This window comes from Taudactylus pleione, unplaced genomic scaffold (assembly GCF_031769625.1).
Source record: "Taudactylus pleione unplaced genomic scaffold, aTauple2 ptg000040l, whole genome shotgun sequence".
In the NCBI taxonomy this organism is placed as follows: Eukaryota; Metazoa; Chordata; class Amphibia; order Anura; family Myobatrachidae; genus Taudactylus; species Taudactylus pleione.
The window spans coordinates 1,769,749-1,792,579 of record NW_028284442.1 but is presented as its reverse complement, the minus strand read 5'-3'; the positions used below and the strand labels follow the sequence as shown (position 1 = coordinate 1,792,579).

At 45.3% G+C, this 22,831-nt stretch overlaps 1 protein-coding gene across 3 annotated transcripts in view; it reads left to right on the top strand.

Moving 5' to 3' along the window:
• Positions 1 to 22,831, top strand: part of APPL2 (adaptor protein, phosphotyrosine interacting with PH domain and leucine zipper 2) — a 96,646-nt gene that overhangs the window by 34,032 nt on the left and 39,783 nt on the right. For all 3 annotated transcript variants that reach the window (XM_088453616.1, XM_088453597.1, XM_088453606.1), the window contains exons 5-10: positions 14,300 to 14,387; positions 17,792 to 17,833; positions 17,951 to 18,009; positions 20,664 to 20,810; positions 21,794 to 21,876; positions 22,309 to 22,467. In XM_088453616.1, coding sequence (XP_088309742.1) covers positions 14,300 to 14,387; positions 17,792 to 17,833; positions 17,951 to 18,009; positions 20,664 to 20,810; positions 21,794 to 21,876; positions 22,309 to 22,467 — 578 coding nt within the window. The remainder of the gene's footprint in view (positions 1 to 14,299; positions 14,388 to 17,791; positions 17,834 to 17,950; positions 18,010 to 20,663; positions 20,811 to 21,793; positions 21,877 to 22,308; positions 22,468 to 22,831) is intronic.

The window sequence follows — 22,831 nt, the reverse complement described above, 5'->3', positions numbered from 1 at the left end:
TGTGATGCTTCTGCTTCATCTGTAATGAGAGCTGCTCTGAGTGTCCTGGGTGGGGAAAGGGAACAGCTCTGGCTTTGTCCTGTGCTGTATAATGTGACTTGGCTGCTACATTAATGATGTGTGGGTTATATATATGTGTGGCTTAATTGTATGAGTCTCATGTCTTTGTACAGGCTCGCTTTGTGCCATTCATTTGCAGTGCATTGGTTTTGCTGCTATCTGAATTAGAGGTTGTTTTGTAAATGATGACATCTGTCTGTAATCTGTATGCCCAGCTTTAGGTAGCAGGCACAATGGCCCACAGGTATGCAGTCAGGGTGCCGACTGTCTGCATCCCGACTGTCTAAACACGGCAAGGGTCTAATGACAGTTGTCGAAATCCCGAGCCCGGCATCCCGATCGAAGTTAAGCCGTGCACCGGGCGTGGACAGCTGCGGGGGGACAGGGTTAGATGCTCCCGTGGGGGACTTGGGGTTAGGCAGCCACCCGGGAGGGTTAGGGTCAGGCTAGGGGAAGGGGGGGGGGGTTAGGGTTAGGCACCTCCAGGGTGAGGTTAGGGTTAGGCACCCCCCCCCCCCCCCCGGAAGACTTAGGGGTGCCTAACCTCCCCTTCCCCGCTGCCTAAACCTAAGGGAGGGTTGGGTTAGTTTATACTTCCCTTTAGCGCAGTCGGGGTCTTCACCTCTGCTGGGCCTCCGCTGTCGGGGCATGGCCGGCGGTAAGTCATACCGACCCCGGCCCAAGCAGTATGTCGCTGGGACGGTTACAGAAAGATGGGCATGTGTTGGTAGTGTCTTTACTGAAGGAGTTTATCTAATTTTATGTGAGAGACTTATCTTTCTCAGTGCATACACAACGACCACCTAGTAAACTGAGTGTGGGTTTGGCTGTATGTGTGCCTGATTGAGGGAGATGATTGTGGGCTGTGGGTGTACCTTAAGTGAGGGAGATGATTGTTTCTGTCTCTGCCTGAAATGAAGGAGATGGATGTGTGTTTTGTGTCTTCCATAACTCAGACTGTGATGGTTTGTCTGTGCCTAAATGGAGAGAAATAAATTTGTCACATCAGTACTTTTCTGAGGGGACAGGGTGGGGTGATTCTGTGCCGGAACTAATGCTGATTGATTGCTGGTTTTGTCTGTGCCTGTACTGTGAGATTTCAGTAGATTGTTTTGGTGACTGACTGTGCTATGGGAGGAGAGTGTGTGTTGTGCCTGTATGGATAGAGATGAGTGTGTTTTCCATTTACAGATTGTGCCTGCCCTGTGGCAGAGGAGTGTGCGTTGTGCCTACCCTGTGGCAGAGTAGTGTGCGTTGTGCCTGCCCTGTGGAAGAGGAGTGTGTGCTGTGCCTGCCCTGTGGCCAGTGGCGGGCTGGGCCGGGGGGCAGGGCGCCCCCCGGGCCGTAGCCTCATGCGGGCCGCGGGACGTCTGTGTCACTGTGACACAGACTGCACCGTGTGTGTAGCGCTGACCGGACGGAGTTCGGTCAACGCTACGCAGCACAAACACACAGCCGCCGGAGCTGGCAGCTGTGTGTTTGCTTTAGCAGCTGATGAGAGTCAGACAGACTCTCATCGAATGCTGCTCCCACTGCCACAGCCGGACATCTTCCGGCTCCCGCAGTGGGTAATGGGAGTGACGCGTCACTCCCATAATGCAAAGCGGCGGAAGGAGGAGCTGATCTCGGCGGCGAGACCAGGAGCAGGAGTGGGTGTCAGGTAAGTGTTTTTTTTTTTTTATATTATGTGTGTCTACTGCGGGGGGTCTGGCACTATAAGGAGGAGACCACTGCTGGGGGCACTACAAAGGGGGAGACTACTACTACTGGGGGCGCTACAAGGGGGGGGGACTACTACTGGGGGCACTACAAGGGGGGTGACTACTACTACTGGGGGCACTACAAGGGGGGTGACTACTACTAGTGGGGGCACTACAAGGGGGGGGGACTACTACTACTGGGGGCACTACAAGGGGGGGGACTACTACTACTGGGGGCACTACAAGGGGGGGACTACTACTAGGGGCACTACAAGGGGACTACTACTAGGGGCATTGCATAGGGGGAGGGGACTACTACTAGGTGCACTACATAGGGGGGAGGGGACTACCACTGGGGGCACTGCTTCGAGGGACCACTGCTGGGGGCTCTATATAAAGGGCAATAGTGGGGGTACTGCATAGGGGGAAGACTACAACTGGGGCCACTATTTAAGGGGCACTGCATAAGGGTTACCACTACTGGGGGCACTATATAAGGGGCTTACTACTGGGGGCACAAGGGGCACTGCATAGGGGGGACCACTACTGGGGGCACTACTCGAGGCCTGCATAAGGGTGTCCTCTTCCCAGGGGGGGGGGAGGGGGGCGCCGTAGCACGCACGTTCTTTCAGGCACCCTGGCTACACGCTACTCCTCTGCCAGGGCCGCCTGCATGCATTTGCCCCCCAGGCTAAAAGTTGCTAGCCAGCCCCTGCCTGTGGCAGAGGAGTCTCCTGAGGAAGCTGCCGGCAGCATTGCAGGCAGAGAACGCGTAGAGAAGTCTATTCCTTAAAAGCACTGACCGGTCACGGCTGACGTCACCCCACTCTGGTCTCCTCAAACTGGAGCCGTAAGTCCTGCGCCATTGAAATGCTTCAGCCTCACATGAGGGACGCAGGCAAATTGCCCAGTTTGCTGTCTATATAATGAAACAAACTTTCTCCGTATGAATTTTCTGCGAAGAACCAACATTGAGTCCAGTCTGAGACTTTGTGAGCCATACAAACAAGCAAAGAGGTTTATATTACTTTGCACCTGTATAATTTCTATTCCTAATCAATTGGAGACTGAATCCTTTTGCACTATGTGCAGATGAACTGAGTGTGTTTTTTATCATTAGATGTTTTTTCTTTGAATATTGGCCCTGATTCAGAGCCGGACGCTCTGACAGAGCGCTCGCTCTGAATCAGGGCCGTCCCTTCGTTTTTTTTTAGCGGCCTCCCGGCCGCTTGCATAGCTGTGGGTGACCACCCACAGCTATAGCGAGCGGCCAAAAAGATGGTCGCGATGTCAAGACCATCGCGACCATCAGGCTTGCGACGAGACCCTTGTGGTAGGGTCTCGTCTGCCGCAAGCCCTGGAGTGCTTTCGGCTCTATCAGAGCCGAGAGCACTCCCACTGACATCACGCACGCCCCCTTTGTAGCGAGACCCCGACCGTCGCTATCCGGGTCTCGCGCATGCGCACGATGGAGCCGGCTCCCTCGTGCGCATGCATACTGGGCCAACATCGACCCGCTTGCGAGCGCTCGCGAGCAGGTCTGAAGCAGGCCCATTATGTGAAATACACACCAACTATGTGACAATGGCTCACCTCTAAAGTAATGGTGCGTACACACGGTACAAATAGTCAGCGAAAACGATATCGTTGACTGATTGTCCTGCACCTTCCTGGTTCGCTGGATGATCGTTTCCGTTCATTCAGCACACCACCAACCCACCAACGACAGGCCAGCGACACTCGATCAACGATCGATCGATATTGAACAGGGGTATGCTGTCGGGAAGCCGGCGGACCTAATCCCGACTGCCGGCTTCCCGACTGTTTGATCCCGGCAAGGGCTAAATGACAGAAGTCTAAATCTAGACGCTTGTCATTTTACCGACGCCAGGAGACCGGCGCCCGGCATCCCGATCGAAGGGGAGGTTAGGTTTAGGCTAGGGGAAGGGGAGGTTAGGGTTGAGCACCCCCGGCGGGGACTTAGGGTTAGGCACCTCCCTGGGAGACTTAGGTTTAGGTGGCGGAGAAGGGGGGGTTAGGTTTAAGCACTTGAGGGGGGATTAGGGTTAGGCACTGGGAGGGCAGTTTAGGGTTAGGCACCCCTAAGGGGAGGGTTAGGGGAGGGAATTAGGTTAGTCAATACTTACCTTAGGGACGATCAGGATTTTCACCCATGTCGGGCAGCCGCTGTCGGGATTCCATGCGTCCGGCAGTAAATCATACCTTCCCGACCAGGTTGGCTTGCATGCACAGCTGATGGTCAATATCTTTATCGACTGTACATGCCAGCGCATCGCTGGTCATTGAGCACCAAAAAATTAACGATAACAATATGGTCGATATAGTTATCGTTCATATCGTGTATTTTTATCATACCGTGTGTACGCACCTTAAAAAAATCATAAATTATACAGTGGATACAATTTCTCTTTGCTGGTTACAAACTGATGACTGTGTTGCTATTTTCTGGTGTATATATGTGCTTTATTCATTAAATTCATTGATCTGACAGCGCCTTGAAATGCCTTATTGTCTGTTGTTCGAGTGTGCGCTGTGCCTGTTCTGTGGCAGAGGAATGTGTGCGCCGTGCCTGTTCTGCGGCAGAGCAGTGGGCGCGTTGTGCCTGTTCTGCGGCAGAGCAGTGGGCGCGCTGTGCCTGTTCTGCGGCAGAGCAGTGGGCGCGCTGTGCCTGCCCACATACACACAAAAACCAGTAGGATTATGCAGGCATTAAACATGAATTTAAGGGGCATGTTGAGTGGTCTGATGCTATGTGGGGAGGCATAGGGGAGCTCAAAAGCATACATAAATTGTGATTGGACACAGAAACAGTGTAGAAGGACATTCCTTTTTTTTTTTTTTTTTTTTTAAAGTGAGGGGTCCCTGGGAACCACATATTTTTTGGCTCAGCGCAACTACTGGCCACAGGGCGTAGTTAGATGCATGGGCTGTGGGGCAGTGATGTGCCACCCCCAGGACCCTGTGCCCTGGCTGACAGCACTGCTCGCACAACCCTTACTACGGCCCAGGAGGGATCCTGAGAGAAATAGACAGGAGAGGGTACAAGGTATCAAGGCAGAGTGGAGAGGTCCCAGGAGCAAGAGTGAGTGAGTGAGAGAGAGAACAAGGTGGCAGTACAGAGAGTAGGGGTCCCTGGATAGAGAGATTAAAGGGGGCAAGGTAGCAGGGCAGAGGAGAGTGAAGGAGAGAACCAGAAGATGGGAAAAGGTGGCAGAGCAATGAGGAGGGGTCACATAAAGTAACGTAATTTAGATTTAGGTGCACATCCCCTTAACAGCTTGGCACTATTGTATAGGCACTATCCATGGTGTCATAAGGGAGGTGCGGGCCGCACCCGTGTGTCACCATCAGGGGGGGTGACGCCAAAATGCTGGCTCCACTGCAGGGACAGGAGCCAGGTGCTGCAGTGTGACATTCTCCTGCAGCACCCGGCTCCTGTTATAGTAGAAGAGCCGACAGTGCTGACAGCCTAGTTTCCAGGAGCAGCCCAGCATCTCAGTGATGCTGGGCAGCCCCCGGAGTGAAGTCATTGGGATCCCCTGTGAGGCCACCCCTTTTTACTTTAGGCCACTCCCTAATTCGGGTACAGGCAGGTATAGTCAGAGTGCGCACCAGGTGTTACCAAACCCGGTGACTCCTCTGGGCACTATGGCCCTGATTCAGAGCCGGACGCTCTGACCAGAGCGCTCGCTCTGAATCAGGGCCCACCTCCATTAATATGGAGCGTCCTCCTGGACGCTCGTATAGCTGTGGGTCACCACCCACAGCATATACGAGCATGCAAAATGATGGTCGCGACATCGGAACTGCGAGTAAAAGCCTGTGGTTGGGTTTCTCATCCGCAAGGCCAGGAGTGATTTTGGCTCTATCAGAGCCAAAATCACTCCCACTGACATCACTAGTGATGTCAGTGGGGCCGGCTTCAGACGGTAGGCGTTCCCTTGGGAACGCCTCCGTCTGGCAGGCACGCCCACCAAAGGGGGCGTGCTGTCAGTCACCATCGACAGCACGCCCCCTTTGATGAGACACTCCGAGCGAAGGAAAGTCCTTCGCTCGTCGGGTCTCACGCATGCGCACGATGGAGCTCCCTCCGTCGTGCGCATGCGCAGTGGAGACCATCGACCCACTTGCGAGCGGACTGCCGCTCGCGAGTGGGTCTGAATTACCCCCTATGTTGCTGTAATAGTAACTTAAACTTGCATACAATAAAGAACACTAGGTACAGGGCTGCAGAGAGCTGAGCGGATCATGGTTAATGGGGCTTAATGGGGGGGGGGGCATGACCAAATCAGGGAGCGTGTGGCCATGACCCCTTTGAACAATAAATACTTTACGGCGATGCAAAGGGGAGCAGTGCCTTCTCAGACACCATGATTTTTGCATTTTTATCCGAATTGAAAGTCTTCTGTATAGACTGCAATGTTGATTAGTCTTCATGCTCATTGCTACTTAATCACTATTATATGCTATTTTGTACCTAATATTATTATGCTACTTTTATATTTGTGTGAATTTTGTGCAATTGAATGCTATTTTCTTGCATATTTCGTATAGACGGCCTGGGATGTTTTGAGAGAACTTGCACATTATGAACAGCCTATAACATGCTGCACCGCTGTATCCAGTACTGTGGCACAAGACAGGGGTCATTTACACAATTTCAGCACAGCTTAGTAAGGACTCCTCTGTAACAGTAATTACATTTTAATGCAATAACAGACTTTTACTTGTATGGAGTTGGGTGTGGTATGTTAGGTCGACATTTATGTCAACTTGCATCAGGTCGACATGAGAATGTCGACATGCTTACATGTTGACTGTAACCATGTCAACATTCATCATGTCTACACAGATGATATATGGACATGTTACAATGTTGACCTAATGTCCCTGGTGGCCCAGCGGTCACTAAGTTCATCCCAGCGGCTGCAGTGTGTTTCCAGTAGAGATGTGTGCAGCAGTTCTGCTGCAGGTGTCTGACACGCAGCGGTTCTGGTAACTATTACTCCCCTATCCCTCCCCCTAGTGCCTAACCCTAAGCACCCCCGCAGCCTAAACCCAGCGAAACCTACCCCTAACAGTCAGCATTCTGAAAATTTTGACATTTTACATGGTGACATTTCAGATGTCAACATTGTGAATGTCGACATTCCGAGGGTGTTGACATGGTGCCTTTTGACATGTTGAACCATGTCGACAGTTTGAATGTCGACGTGATCACTTTTGACCAGGGCCTGGAATCGTGACATCAGTCAGGATCCCGGCACCAGTATCCTGACCGCCGGCATCCCAACAGTAAGTATTGGGGATAGGGGGTGGGATAGGAGTTGAGCACTCACTAGGGGAGGGTTAGGCAGCGGGAGGGGGAGATTTAGGGTTATGCTGTAGCAGGAGGGTTAGGTTGAGGTTGCGGAAAGGAAGGGTTAGCCTTAGGCTGCAGGGAGGGAGGGTTAGGTTTATGGGTAGGGTTAGGGTACTTACCGGCAGGTGTTGGTATCCTAACCCTGTTGAGCTGCTGGCGTCGGGATTCTGACTGCAGGGATCCTGAGCACCAGCATCCCATACCCAACTCGTGACCGGGTCCCAGGAGAGCCTATATTTGGTTTCTTATGTTCATAATCTGTTCCTAGGTTCTAATTCTAAAATATATGAAATAATGTAAATCTTCCATGGAGTTTTCGAGCCGTCCTACTTGGTCAATATTCTGCATTAATAAGGTGTTTGTTTTGTGTTCAGACCATTTTGCAATTACACCAACATAGCACAGTATCGTTTATCAATGCTTTCACACTGACCACACTGAGCATTGGATTTAAGGTGAAAATTGCTTTTAAACTAGGGAATTATGTTTTGTCTGCCCCAACCTTGTCAGCAGAAAGTAGGTGTGATAATGATGCACATGGTCAGGCCACACACAGAAAGTTGAAGGTTCTATGTAACAGTGTTACAGTTATGTTGCTGGTACACACTTCTCACAATATCATCATTGCTTCTTATAAGGTTAGTTATATGGCAAATAATTGTAATCGGTGGTGGATCCAGAAAAAAAAAAAGTACAAATCATCACGTTGTTACCATACAACCTTCTAAACGTGTGTTTTGTGATGAAGCACCTACTGTATTCTTCACACTGGGTCAGCTTTCATACTCTCATTTTGATGACCCATTACTTTTAAACTTTTTTAAATCTCATGAGTAGGTTGCATTCTATCCATAAATATAAATCTGTAATTAATAATAAAAATACACAATACAAGCTTACATATAGTATAGTAAAAAGTATATATAGAAAAGCAAGGCACAGAATGCACAAGACAAGACTGACTAATGCACATTTACACATAATGTGACTGGCAGACACTGCTAAACTCGAAATTAGTTTGATTTATGGATTATGCACGCATTGTCATGTGTAACAACCAGCGGCGGCTCCTTCCTCTATCTCCCTGGGGGTCTGCACACTGCTGCTGGACTGGTCTGAAATGTGCATATTTGCAGGATTGTGATCCTGTGCATGAGCACATATCAACAAGCAGGCTTCTTGGTACTGCATTGGCTGCAGCCTCTAGAAGTCAGATTGGGCTGATGTTATAGCAGTGTAGTGGCTTCCCATTAGAAGTCTGGACTGGCAGTCCCAGGTGGAGAAAACCCCTCACTTTTGGACTGTCTGTACTGCTGTGATTAGCAGTGAGCGCTTCCAATGGAAAGTCACTGCTAGGCAGTCCCTGCAGGGTTACAGCTGGATCCCCTTCCGTAGATGTACCCTGACGTCATCGGTTACTGTCCAACGTCATTCCCTACCATCTACGTGGGCATAGAGGGGGAATATAACTTTGTGGCGAGCGAAGCGAACCACCGAGCATGTTGAGCGAAGCGAGCCCGCGAGGGGTCAGCTTTCTTCTATTGGTGGACAGTATCGCCAGAAAACTTTACTTTTGCCCTCACTTATGTCACTTCCAGGTACAAACTCTGAAGGGGAGTTATACCTTACCGTCCCTGCAGGTGCTGAAATTTACTGGGGGAGCTACAGCCACTAGGTAAAATCCACCAATTGTAACAGCCAAACCCAAACTGCATTACACCTCAGCCTAAAATTAGAGATGTGCACCGACCTCCATATTTTAGTTTTGGATCTGGATTACCTTTCATGTTTTGGTCCTGGTTTTGCAAAACCACCCTCACATGTTTTGGTTTTGGATCTGTGTTTTTGTTTTTTTTAAATAATAAAAACAGCTAAAATCACATAATTTGTGCCTGCTTTTGTTCCTACATTATTATTAACCTTAGTAACATTAATTGCCAGTCAATTTTGACCACCTCACAGCTCACAATATTGCTTCACTACTTTTTTCACCAATATAGGCTGACGATATTGGATCAGAACCTCTATACACACCTTCCTATACCTTCTAATATCCTGCCTATACCTTCTAATATCCTGCCTATATCTTCTAAGGATGACGCTAATTTACGTACGCAGTCTTACAGTGAATAAAGACTTAGACCTGGAATCTGTGGTTCCAAAGCACAAAGTATTATTCAAGTAAAAGTACAGTCAGTTACACGCTATGATCTGTGTACAATTTAGCGCAAAGGAATTATACAGACCCAAGTACAGTATACATACGCAGCGCCTCTGGTCTAGATGTTAGGTATCAGCAAGAAACCCCTTGTCTGTCAGCATTCAGCATGAAGACTAAGACCCAGTGTTAGAGCACACATGTTTATACCCCCCCAGAATAGACAGGACAATAGAGAAGTTTGTTGCTGATATCATTGGTTCCCAGGGGAGAAGCATCTGTTACAGAGCATTTAACAGGCTGGTTCAAATAGACTCACCCAGCCTCTAACAGCTGGTGATCTCTGCCCACCCGCCCCCTGCAACATCATAACAGTTAATACATTTTGTTGCTTGAAGTCTCTGCGGTCCATAACTCGAGAATGCATGATGCGATCTCCCCACCGATATCACCGGAATACTGTGAAAAGAGTACGCATCAGTACAAAACCAAACACAGCTTTCTTAGCATGTATAAAACCTTAGTTATCAAATATCTTTATTTTACAGCATTTATACTAACTGAACCAACTTAAATCTTATACCTTAATGCTAATGGAACCTTGTAAGTGAATATGTAATGTGTGAGTGTACGGGGTTTGATATGAAGACGCTAGTTAACTGGGGACAGATGCGTGCGCATTTAGCTACTAAACAGTGTTTTTCTTATGCATTCGCTAATGGGCGTCATGTTAGCAGCTCAATTGTGTGTAATGTGGGGTGTTTATGCATGAGATTCCATCTATGATGGATTTATCATATATATATATATATATATATATATATATATATGTATGTACATACATACACACACATATCATTCCTCACTCACAGTTTCAGACTGCAATGCAAATGTGTTACCTCCAGCTGTGAAGCTGGGGCCATTCTGTCTGGGTGTGGGGCTAAAACCTGTTTAGGATTCAGACACATTCAATTGTGTAGATCAATGCCTGGGTTATATTACAATTGCCACAGCTATACTTATCTGCATACTGGGATTCCCAATTTGTATATAAAGCACTCACAGTTTCTGGTGCATGGTCTATTCTATTTATTTTTTCTCAAGAGTCTGTTCTTCTAGTTGCCCTTGGTAGATTATCAAAAACATTGCCATCTGTTCTTAGCTCGTGAGTTGTAACTTAAAGTGACGCTGGTCGCAAAATGGCGTCTTGCAGATTCTTGTTTCTAAAATGGAGTCTAGCTGCCATTCGCAAGATGGCGTCGCGCACGCTTCAATTTTAAACTGCTCTTGTCTCAGCCAATTATCCAGCTATAAGGCCAAAGGCTGCAGTGAGCTGGCTGGCTAAAGTAAGTGACAGAGCAGCGGCACAAACACACGTCAGTTATTTCTCTTTAAAAATTTGTTACATATTAGTGATGTATTAGCAATAATAACCAATCAAACTAACTCACAAGTACTTTCAATAGAAAACAATACAATACAGAAATTTACTAAAAATCATACGTGGACTTATCCTTGCTCAAAATAAAAGTAGTCGTAGTTAACAAACCGCAAAGAAAAAAACCCTAAACCATGTGTAAAATAGCAACAGCAAATGCCCCCTACACAAGTGCTCATACCCCCCAGCACATGCCTATTTTCAGTGCCCAATGTTGGGGACGGTGGGCCATGTAAAGCCCCAATCAATCAGCCTGTTTGTTAAGAAGTTCCCCAAAATCTCCCTAACCATAAAAACAGCGTTCCATATCTCTAGGTCAGATACAGTGCAGGATACAGTGTGTTTTATACAGTGCGGGTCAAATACAGTGCATTTTACGGTGTGTTTGTGTTAGATGCAGTGTGGATTGAATACAGTGTGGGTTGGATACACCAATAGTACTCTGCTGGGGGTGTTGGCAGAGCGGGGGGTGCTGGCTGTGTCCTCAGTGCTGCGGTAACGGCAGTAAGGGCGGCGGTGGCCTCATTGCGATGGGGGCCGCCATCTTGTGTGCGGCTGCCCCATTGAAGGTGAAGCGCTGAGTCGTGACCAGAGTTTGTAACTGGCTTCAGTTTTAGATGGTCGTGTTGAAAATCGTTCTCTAACGAATTGTTTATGTTCTCTTGGTTTTAAGGATGGACTGATAGCACAGAATTGAATAATAGTCTCAATCCACATGAGAGCTTATCATTCCTCATTATTTTCATCTATTTTTATCTATTCAATTTTTTTCTGCATGCAGATTATGAATAAGATTTTTGTATCGCAATGGTGAATAATTATCTATTAAGATTAGAATTTTAACATTTGTTATTTATATTGTAATAAATGTACTCTAATATAGAGCTGATTTGTGTCACTTGAGTTCGGGTTAGGCGCTACCATCTACTTCTACAATGTTCTCTTGGTTCATAACATTATGTGGATGATGATTCTGATCTGATCTGTAAAATTTAAAAGAATAAAATAAAATTAAAATCCTGGAATTGTTTAAGCAGACGGTGCATGTATGAATTTGTTCTGTAATTTATAACCTAGATACTGTATGGGTATATATAAAAAATGGAGTAGTGAGTACAGGCGCCTAACACTTGTATGCTGCAGATAGGAAGTCACCGCAGTACCACCCTTAGATACTGAATAATAGCCAATAACATAAGTTGTGACGACTAAGTGCGCACAGTGTTGTGATAAAAAACAAATATATAATACTTCCCATATAATAGTAGATCTTGCAAATAGATGGTATCTCCGTGGACATGAAAAACATCAAAAATATGTACACATAGTGTGATATAGTACAAACAAATTTATTTCAAATTCACACTGAAGAAATAAAAATCAAATAAAAATAAAATGAAATAAAGTAAAATGAAATAAATAAAATAAAATGAATAGTGTGTCTTACAAGACAAACTTGATGAATCCTTCAATAAGTTGTATACCAAGTGTATGAAAAAATGGTATGCATATATAATATCCTTTTGTGATATTCAATATAGAATTACCAGAAGTCCCACTTTCTGAGGGCTCGTAGATTTAAAGGTGGAGGTTTTCCGGATAACCTCACGTCAATTCCTCATCAGGGGGTTTCCTGTGGTGTGAGTCTCACAAATCAGATGATCCTGCCACCAGATTCCAACGCGGTTCGGGAGCTGCACTCTCTTCCTCAAGGCTGTGTGACAAGGATCCACATAGTCTGCCTTATATCCCAATCTATCAGATCCCTTGCTGCAGTGTCAAGTCTAGGAGGGTTACTCAGGACGTCACAGTATTCTGACTTCACAGTAGTTCACGCTGTTAGCGCACGCACACTTTCACCTTGGAGGTAACTGAGCTGGCAATCTCTGTCTGGGCGGAGGCTGAATCTGAATACCAAGCGATGGACTTGGCGAGGACTGATACATCAGCAGGTGGACAACAGGTAAGGCAGTTTCCTGTTGCCAGCAGAGATGGTAATTCCACAGATATGATCACACACCGGAGTGTGAGTGGACCACAGGTAGTGATGGAGATATGCTGTGGTAGGACTGCACTAGATGGTAAGAGTCACAGGTATGAATGGGAACCGCTGATTTGTACAAAACTGGGCCACAGGAAGGAACAGAGGCTGGCTACAGATGGTGCAGCTGAACTGTAGACTGATGTGGATGATAGATCATGCGGCTAAGCTGCAGGCTGGTAACATGGCTGGACCACAGGCTGATAATGTGACTAGGTCGCAGGCTGGTAACACGATCACAGCAGACTGGGAGATACTCGACTGAGTATGTGTGATCATATCTGTGGAATTACCATCTCTGCTGGCAACAGGAAACTGCCTTACCTGTTGTCCACCTGCTGATGTATCAGTCCTCGCCAAGTCCATCGCTTGGTATTCAGATTCAGCCTCCGCCCAGACAGAGATTGCCAGCTCAGTTACCTCCACGGTGAATGTGTGCGTGCGCTAACAGCGTGAACTACTGTGAAATCAGAATACTGTGACGTCCTGAGTAACCCTCCTAGACTTGACACTGCAGCAAGGGATCTGATAGATTGGGATATAAGGCAGACTATGTGGATCCTTGTCACACAGCCTTGAGGAAGAGAGTGCAGCTCCCGAAACGCGTTGGCATCTGGTGGCAGGATCATCTGATTTGTGAGACTCACACCACAGGAAACCCCATGATGAGGAATTGACGTGAGGTTATCCGGAAAACCTCCACCTTTAAATCTACGAGCCCTCAGAAAGTGGGACTTCTGGTAATTCTATATTGAATATCACAAAAGGATATTATATATGCATACCATTTTTTTCATACACTTGGTGTACAACTTATTGAAGGATTCATCAAGTTTGTCTTGTAAGACACACTATTCATTTTATTTCATTTTACGTTATTTCATTTTATTTTTATTTTATTTTTATTTCTTCAGTGTGAGTTTGAAATAAATTTGTTTGTACTATATCACACTATGTATACATATTTTTGATGTTTTTCATGTCCACGGAGATACCATCTATTGACATCTATTTGCAAGATCTACTATTATATGGGAAGTATTATATATTTGTTTTTTATCACAACACCGTGCGCACTTACAGTCGTCACAACTTATGTTATTAGATACTGTATGGGGTCTCTCGTCCAGAAAGCACTTTCCAGCATGTTTGAGGAGACTATAACACAAGAAATTATTATTAAGTAGCTTCTGCTGCATGGACTGAGGAGCACTGCTCTGCAATGTGAATAGGTTGGACAGTCTGAGGAATAGCAAGGATATTGTTTGAATGTGATTTAGTATAATGTGGGCGTGGTGCTCCCCATTAAGATGAAGTAAAACCATTCTTGATAAATATGCCCTATACTTCACTTTCTGTAATGTTTAGATATTTTTTGATGAATGCCCCTGGGGTGTGTAAATCTTACAAAGTCTTCGCTACTGCATAGGCAGTGTTGTCTTTTTTTATTTCATCCTCTTGTACAACTGTGTAGATCAACATAACCCTTTTAATATTTGTTTCATGATTCTTATTTTAGCTTAATTTGCTTCATACGGAACTGGCAAAGCAGCTAGCTGACACCATGGTGCTGCCCTTGATACATTTTCGTGAAAAAGACCTCACAGGTAAGTAACTTGTGTTCCTCGTCATAGTTTTGGAAATACCTCACGTGGGAAGGGAATTGTAACACTTAGACAAAAGGATTTGAAATTTAATTTTGTTTAGCTTTCTGGTGAAAACATGAGAGGAGAATGGAGCCCTCAGGACACTGACTGTCATACCTCACAGTGGACTAACATATTACAATTTATTATTTGCTTAAGGATGATGCATTTTTCAACTGCCTAATCTGACCACTCAGCGTAATCCCTCAATTCCAGTGTGTTTATAGCACTTCTCATCAACAAGGGATACCATCAAATAGAATGAAAACAGATTCTGAATCAGGGACTGACTGGTAACTTTGAGCCTGGGGGGGCAAACACAAGCAAGTGCCTATCGGCAAACTGTAACAGAATAATTAGTGTGACAAAACCCTTGCAGATGGGATTTAGGCATTGAAATATATCACAAATTGTTATGTCAAAGAGCTATAAAGGAATGCAATGCCTACTAGCCCCAGAGAGTATAATAGTGACCTCTATACAATAATAAGAATTAAAACTGCCCGCCCCTCCTCATTCATTAAAATGAGATGCCATAACTGCCCTCACCCACTTTGTTTAAAGTCAGACCCCAGATTTCACTGACCCATACCTTCCTTATTTCATATTCATACCACAGATCTAACCTCCCTCTTTAAAAATCCTACCCCAGATCTGAAACCCGTTCCTTATTAAAAATTACAACCTAGATCTGACCCCCTCCCTAATTAACAAAAATCATACCCCAGCCCTGACCCCCTCCCCCATTCACAATAATAATAATAATAATAACCTACATCTAAACTGCCCACGTACTTAAAAATTATACCTCAAATATGATCCCCCTTGTCTGTCATTAGACATAGCGCAAATCTGGATACCTTCTTCATTAAAAATCATACCCAAGATTTGCCTCCCCCCACACACCCCATCTAAAAAAAAATATATCATACCCCAGATCTGAAAATATACCCCAGAACTTCCATTCCTCTTTGAAAATCATGCCCCAGATTTTAAAACCTCCTTCCCATTTAATAAATGAGACCTCAGAGCTGAATGAGACGACACAATCAAATGACTCACCCTGATGCCATCAGCCTCTCGCTCTCTCTCTGCAGCCTTCTGAACTGTACTTGGTGGATAGCTCCAGCCATCCACCAATCAGCGACAGACCCAGACTCAGCCTTCATGTGAGAGATGGACAGAAGATGATGCTGGCCACTCTGATTGTGTTTATAACACAGAGTGGCTCTGGAGTTTCTTCTGCCTGCAGTGTGCAACTGCAGCCAGCTGGCAGCCCTAAAACCTCAAAATTGTACCTGCCTGGGGGCAGATTCCACCCTGCCAGCCAACCTAGCCCAACCCTGTTCTGGATAGCGAATGAGAGTAACGTGTATTGCACTTTTTAAGCTGTTAGTGTTGTTTCCCATATATTGCCTTTGAAAATGTATGTACCCTATCTAGGGTCTTGCTTCTAACAAAAATGCATACCCTTCTGTAATGTTAGATTGTCCATATACAGCCATGGCCAAAAGTTTCAAGATTGACACAACTATTGGTTTGCACAAAGTCTGCTGCTTCAGTTTTTATGATGGCAATTTGCATATACTCCAGAATGTCATGAAGAGTGGTGATCCGATGAATTGCAATTAATTGCAAAGTCCCTCTTTGCCATGACAATGAACTTAGGGCCTGATTCAGAGCTGAACGCTCTGACCAGAGCGCTCGCTCTGAATCAGGGCCCTCCTACCTGTTTTAGGAGCGTCCTCATGGACGCTCGTATAGCTGTGGGTTACCACCAACAGCTTATGCGTGCGTCCATGATGATGGTCAAGACCATCGCGACCATCGGGCTTGCGACTGAGACCCTGCGGTAGGGTTTTTCTTCCCCAAGCCCTGGAGTGATTTTGGCTCTATCAGAGCCAAAATCACTCCCACTATCATCACTAGTGATGTCAGTGGGGCCGGCTTGAGACGGTAGGCGTTCCCATGGGAACGCCTCCGTCTGGCAGGCACGCCCCCTTTGGTGCAAGACACGGAGCGATGGAGAGCCCGTCGCTCTCCGGGTCTCGCGCATGCGCACGACGGAGCTCCCTCCGTCGTGCGCATGCGCAGTGGGGGACATCGACCCACTTACGAGCGTACTGCCGCTCACGAGCGGATCTGAATGACCCCCTTAATCCCAAAAACAAAATTTCCACTGCATTTCAGACCTGCCACAAAAGGACCAGCTGACGACATGTCAGTGATTCTCTCGTTAACACAGGTCAGAGTGTTGACGAGGACAAGGCTGGAGATCACGGTCATGCTGATTGAGTTAGAATAACAGAGTGGAAGCTTTAAAAGGAGGGTGGAGCTTGAAATCATTGTTCTTTCTCTGTTAACCATGGTTACCTGCAAGGAAACACGTGCAGTCATCATTGCTTTGCACAAAAAGGGCTTCACAGGCAAGGATGTTGCTGCTAGTAAGATTGCACCTAAATCAACCATTTATCGGATCATCAAGAACTTCAAGGAAAGAGATTCAGTAGTTGTAAAGAAGGCTTCAGGGCGCCCAAGAACATCCAGCAAGTGCCAGGGCCATTTCCTAAAGTTGATTCAGCTGCTGCGGTATCGGTGCACCACCAGTGCAGAGCATGCTCAGGAATGGCAGCAGGCAGGTGTGAGTGGATCTTCACGCACAGTGAGGCAAAGACTTTTGGAGGATGGCCTGGTGTCAAGAGCCACTTCTCTCCAGGAAAAACATCAGGGATAGACTGATATTCTGCAAAAGGTACAGGGATTGGACTACTGAGGAGTGGGGTAAAGTTATTTTCTCTGATGACCCCCCTTTCAGATTGTTTGGGGCATCTGGAAAAACCCTTGTCTGGAGAAAGAAAGGTGAGCGCTACCATCAGTCCTGTGTAATGCCAACAGTACTCTTATATAGAGCTGATTTGTGTCTCTTGAGTTCGGGTTAGGCATATTGGCGCTACCATCTACTTCTACAATGTTCTCTTGGTTCATAACATTATGTGGATGATGATTCTGATCTGATCTGTAAAATTTAAAAGAATATAATAAAATTAAAATCCTGGAATTGTTTAAGCAGACGGTGCATGTATGAATTTGTTCTGTAATTTATAACCTAGATACTGTATGGGGTCTAAAGAGAAATCCTTTGCAATCATGTTGCTCACTGAAGTACAGGGTGTGAATGGGAAATATCCCCCAACCATAGAATAAATCACAGTGATTATTGGTATATTGATAATCTTGGTGATTGTAAAGTAAAAATAATAACTTATTTTTAATTTGCGTGTGTTCTACTATCTAGAATGATTTTATTTTTCATCCTGTCTATATTTTTATTGAATTTATCCTTTTTGTTTTATTTTGTTTTGCAGAAGTAAGCACATTAAAAGATATTTTTCTTCTTGCTAGCAATGGTATGTTTTGAATACAACATTTTTATTCTATTAAACCATTGTCATATGTGTCTTATGTCCACTTGTGCTGATTTTACTAAAAATATATTTGAATGTTGAATTTCCTTCTTTTTTTAGAGCATGATTTGTCTATGGCAAAGTATAGTAGACTGCCTAAAAAGCGAGAGAATGAAAAGGTAAGAGAGAAAATAATGGACAAAGATGGAAAAGATAGAAATATTTTTATTTGAGGTCTGTATATAACAAAATGTGACCTCCTTAGCCCTACGTTCATCCAGAGTATAAAGTCCACTTCCATATGTATGGTTTGTACACATAGGAGCATGCTATCATTATCACACAGTGTGAGAGGTTGACATGTTTTATCTTCTGTGTTTTGGCCATAATCCAGGCAGGGCCCTACCACTAGGCAGCTTTAGGCAGCTGCCTAGAGCGCCGGCCACTGGAGGGCGCCGCTGGTTTCTAAGTGTAGTGCGGTCCGCACTACACAGTAACAAACACACAGCCGCCGGCGCCGGCATCTGTATGTTTCTTTTAGCAGCTGATGAGAGTCAGACAGACTCTCATTGGCTGCTGTGCCCACTGCCGTAGCCGGGCTGTAGCTCACTCAGGAGCTCCATCTTCCGACTCCTGCAGTGGGTGATGGGAGAAACGTCATGACTACTGGGTGTACTGCATCGGAGGGACCACTACTGGCGGCACTGCATCGGGGGGGATTACTGGGGGCACTACTACTGGGAGCACTGCATCGGAGAGACCACTACTGGGGCCACTGCATAGGAGGGGATTACTGGGGGCACTATATAAGGGGCACTACTACTCGGGGCACTGCATTGGTGGAATCACTACTGGGGGCACTGCATAGGGGGGGATTACTACTGGGGGGCACTATATAAGGGTGGATTACTACTGGGGTCACTGCATAGTGGGAGATTACTACTGGTGACACTGCATAGGGGGGACTACTACTGGGGCACTGCATAGGGGGACCACTACTAGGGGAAATACTGGGGGTACGGCATAGGTGGGGATTACTACTGGTGCACTGCATGGGCGGGGACTACTACTGGGGGCACTGCATTGGGGGGGCACTGCATAGGGGGGATTACTACTGGGGGCACTGCATAGGGGGGACCACTACTGGGGGCACTGCATAGAGGGGACCATTACTGGGGGCACTGTATAAGGGCTTGTGTAGCTATCTGAGAAGGGTGGAGGCACAAGGCTGAAGCTATGCCTAGGGTGCCAATAAACCTTGCACTGGCCCTGAATCCAGGCTCACAACAAAATGCATTGTGTAAGTGGAGATAGGTTGCTGCAACTGTGTGACTGCCTGCTTCTAGGTGATGTGTACCTTTTTAGCACCTGTTTATGAAGACTAGAACTGGTTATTCCTGATTGCTTACTTAGAAGTAGTTCTTGTTAATCTTGCATTGGGTATGGAATCCAGCACCCTGCCCCTTTTTAACAAGTCTAGGTTAATTCAGTTCTATCTCGCCTAGACAATGCTCTTACAATTAACATTGTGCCAGGCTATAAGACCTTATTGCAAATTAGTGGCAGCAGGTTTTCTACCAATTACAGTGCGGCTTTCCAGGCTAAGTACTGGAGTCAGTGTGGTGTTTCATTTTACTTCTCTTAGCATGAAGTAGCGTAGCTTTGAGTCCGGCTAGTAAATTTAGGTGAAGCAGTTACTAAGTCCACATGAATGCCGTTGATAGCATTATGTCGATGGGATAATGCTGGCACGGTTTTAAAGTTATTTAAAGCCTTTCAACTAAGTTGGCATTATAACTTTATCCAAAATTAGTGAACGACAAGGCTACATGCCAAAAATTTCAGTTATTAAAAAAATTGCTTATATGAGGTTTTTATTCATACAACAAGTTGTACAGGTACACCTCATAAAAAAGGCAAATGTTTCAGGGTAAAACAATGGCCTCTTCCTCAGTGCAACATGATGTATTTATCAAAAGATTACTGAACCCAAAATGCAAGGTTCCATCTATGGAAACGATACTAGTGGCATTCATAGATAGAGATAGATATCTATCTATCTATCTATCTATCTATCTATCTATCTATCTATCTATCTATCTATCTATATCCCTACAGAACTTTAAATTAGGTACAGTGTATTGGCAAATATTTAGAGTTAGAAGTGAACAATCTTGTCTACTCAACCGGAATGTCAAGAGAGACTTCAGAAGTTCGGGGAGTTCTCACTAACTCCTGGGAGAACAAGGCACCTTACCGAAATCCGTCCACTCCCCTAGTGAATTGGTGGGGGTTTAATGATGCAATTCACTGCCAATTATTTTATTTTGTACCTGACCCCCAAGGCATGAACGGGCATGTTGGGAGATGTAGACCTTACATGCATACTCTCCCGAAACATCTGGGTGACTCCCAAATCTTGGGTGGCTCGCCCGGAAGAGTGGGTAAATCTCCTGGAGGCTGCCTACAGGCTGCCCACTTCCTGTGTGCATTGGTTGAGAATGCTGAGAATCGTGGAATTGTTTATAAATGCGCCATTGCCCCCTCCCCCACGCCCACTTGACTACACCACACTCCCTGCATCTCCAACCTGGCTGCCCCTAGCCACAATGTTGGCAAGTGTGATGTAAACAGAACATAACTTTCTTGTGTTCAGAAACATTCCATTCACATTCTGTAAGTGCAGGTTAGTGCAGTGGGTGTGAAGGTATTTGGATGCAGGGATGGGGATGGCTATAATAGTTAATTGGTAGGGTTAATCGGTGACAGCATGTCTTACATTACTTATGGATTGATATAATATTTTAACAGATTTTTTTTTGTATTTGTAAAGATAAAGGCTGAGATTGCAAAGGAAGTTGCCGGAACTAGAAGGAAGCAGCACCTCTCATCACTGCAGTACTACTGTGCCTTGAATGCTCTCCAGTACAGGAAGAGGACAGCGATGCTAGATCCTATACTTGGTTACACAAAAGGACAGGTAGTGATTACATTTTCTGACAAATAAAACAAATTCAGTGAATTCTGTTAATATCTAAAAACGTTATTGTAATACTGCTGTCATTTCTCAAACCTTATAAATGTGAATCGTATGCTACAGCAGAACGGTATTTGCTCTCAGCAGGTTATGATTTGAATGATTGGTGCAAAAATATTTAGTAATTTAAAACAATATCATTAGGGGCCTGAATTATAGATGTTCGCAATGCCTGTCACTGCTGCAATCCCGTACACTGTGGTCTTGGAAAAAAATATGCTAATGACTTAGGCACCGTCTTGTGTACAGAGAGACGGCCACTGTCTGCGTCTCACATTTGCCGTTACGTACAAAAGTGAAATCATTGGAAACATCGGTCGCACATCGAACCTCTGAGCATGTCTATGCTGTCTCATAATGTCTGTCTCACCTAAAAAGCCGGAACCTCTGTAACTGCGTACGAATTTGCAGAGGCTCACTAAGGCGCACAGAAAACGGTCCCGACACACCTGCGTTTTTCTTGCCATGCTCCATTACCCCCCCCCCCAACGCTGACTACCTGTCACTCCCTTTGCGAATAAATCCTCACCACAACTATCACCGCTAACCAATCATTGCGCGGGCGGAGTGCGACTTTGGCGTATGCGCAGTAGCAAAAAAATCACTCTACTGCGTATGACCTAAAAATTGTGTCCGTCTCTGAATCGGGCCATAAATCCCTGATGATTTCCATGTAGATAACAGGATGACATAACAAACATAATAACATGGATTATTTGCTTTTACGTATAGCAGGTGGTGGCTTGTGCAATTGGGAAAAAAAATATTAAAAGCGAAGTGGTTGTGGTGCCTTTCATAAGTCTTAGAAAATGATGATTGAATGTACATATGTGTGTTTGGTCTTCCTTACTGTCCTTTTTTATCTTTTTCAGTACGTTACACTTCTGCACGAGTGTTTATGGTATTCTCTCTTGATTGTTTTGCAGATTACTTTTTTAAAAAAAGGTTGTGAAATGTTTTCCAAAAAAATGGATGGCTTTCTGTCTTCGCTGTCAGGCATGATTGAGCGGTAAGCAGAGCTAAATCTTCTATCCAAAACAGAAAAACATTTGTTATCGGCACTAACAATAACGTTTTGTAAATCTGTGTGCATCTAGCGAATAAAAGCATGGGGATTTTGTTCATATTTGATCAAAACATTTAAGTTTGCAGCCCATTGTTGCAGAGATTTGGGGTCCCTTGACGACAGGCAGCAAGCTTAAATGATTTGATCAGATCAAATCCCCATGCTGTTGTTAATCTTTATAAGTGAATCATAGTAATGTATGTATGTAGCATACAACCAGATAATGCTGTGTTGTATAGGGTTATTTTCTGTAACACATGCAGAGATGTTTCTGAATGTTCTTCATGCATACACATGGTGGCCACAGGTACTAGGAAACCACTGAAATGCGATTTAATGAAGCTGGAAGCAAATTATGATTATCTGTTCTTGTAGGATGCAAGGAGAGTTGGACAGAGAAGCAGAGGCCATGAGAATTTCTCAACAGGATCTGCTATCTGGTAGCGATGCCATGTATACACCGGATTCTGACGTTTCCTCCCCTGTTATCAACCGAAACCTCATCCAGAAGGCTGGCTACCTAAACATGAGAAGGTAAATAGTCGTTCAATTGAAATACTGTAAGATGTGTACTGTGCACAAAACCATAGGGAAAGGGTATTGTCTATGTGTTTTTGGAACAGGAAGTGCAAAATCCTAAATAAAGTTTGGCTTATTAAATAGGTACTAATAACATCAGCAGTAGTAGTGTATTCCAGCTCACAATGTAAGGGTCTTAGAAAGATCTTCAGTTCTGAGAAGTTCCTGATACATTTTTGGGGAGTTGGGGGATGGAGAATATTTTTATACACAAAACTTTGTCAGAAATCCCACTGAAGGACACTTCAGCTACACAGTTAATTTGTGCCCTTATTTTTAGAAAATGGTGAAAAGTAGCTCATATACAGGATGTTTCACT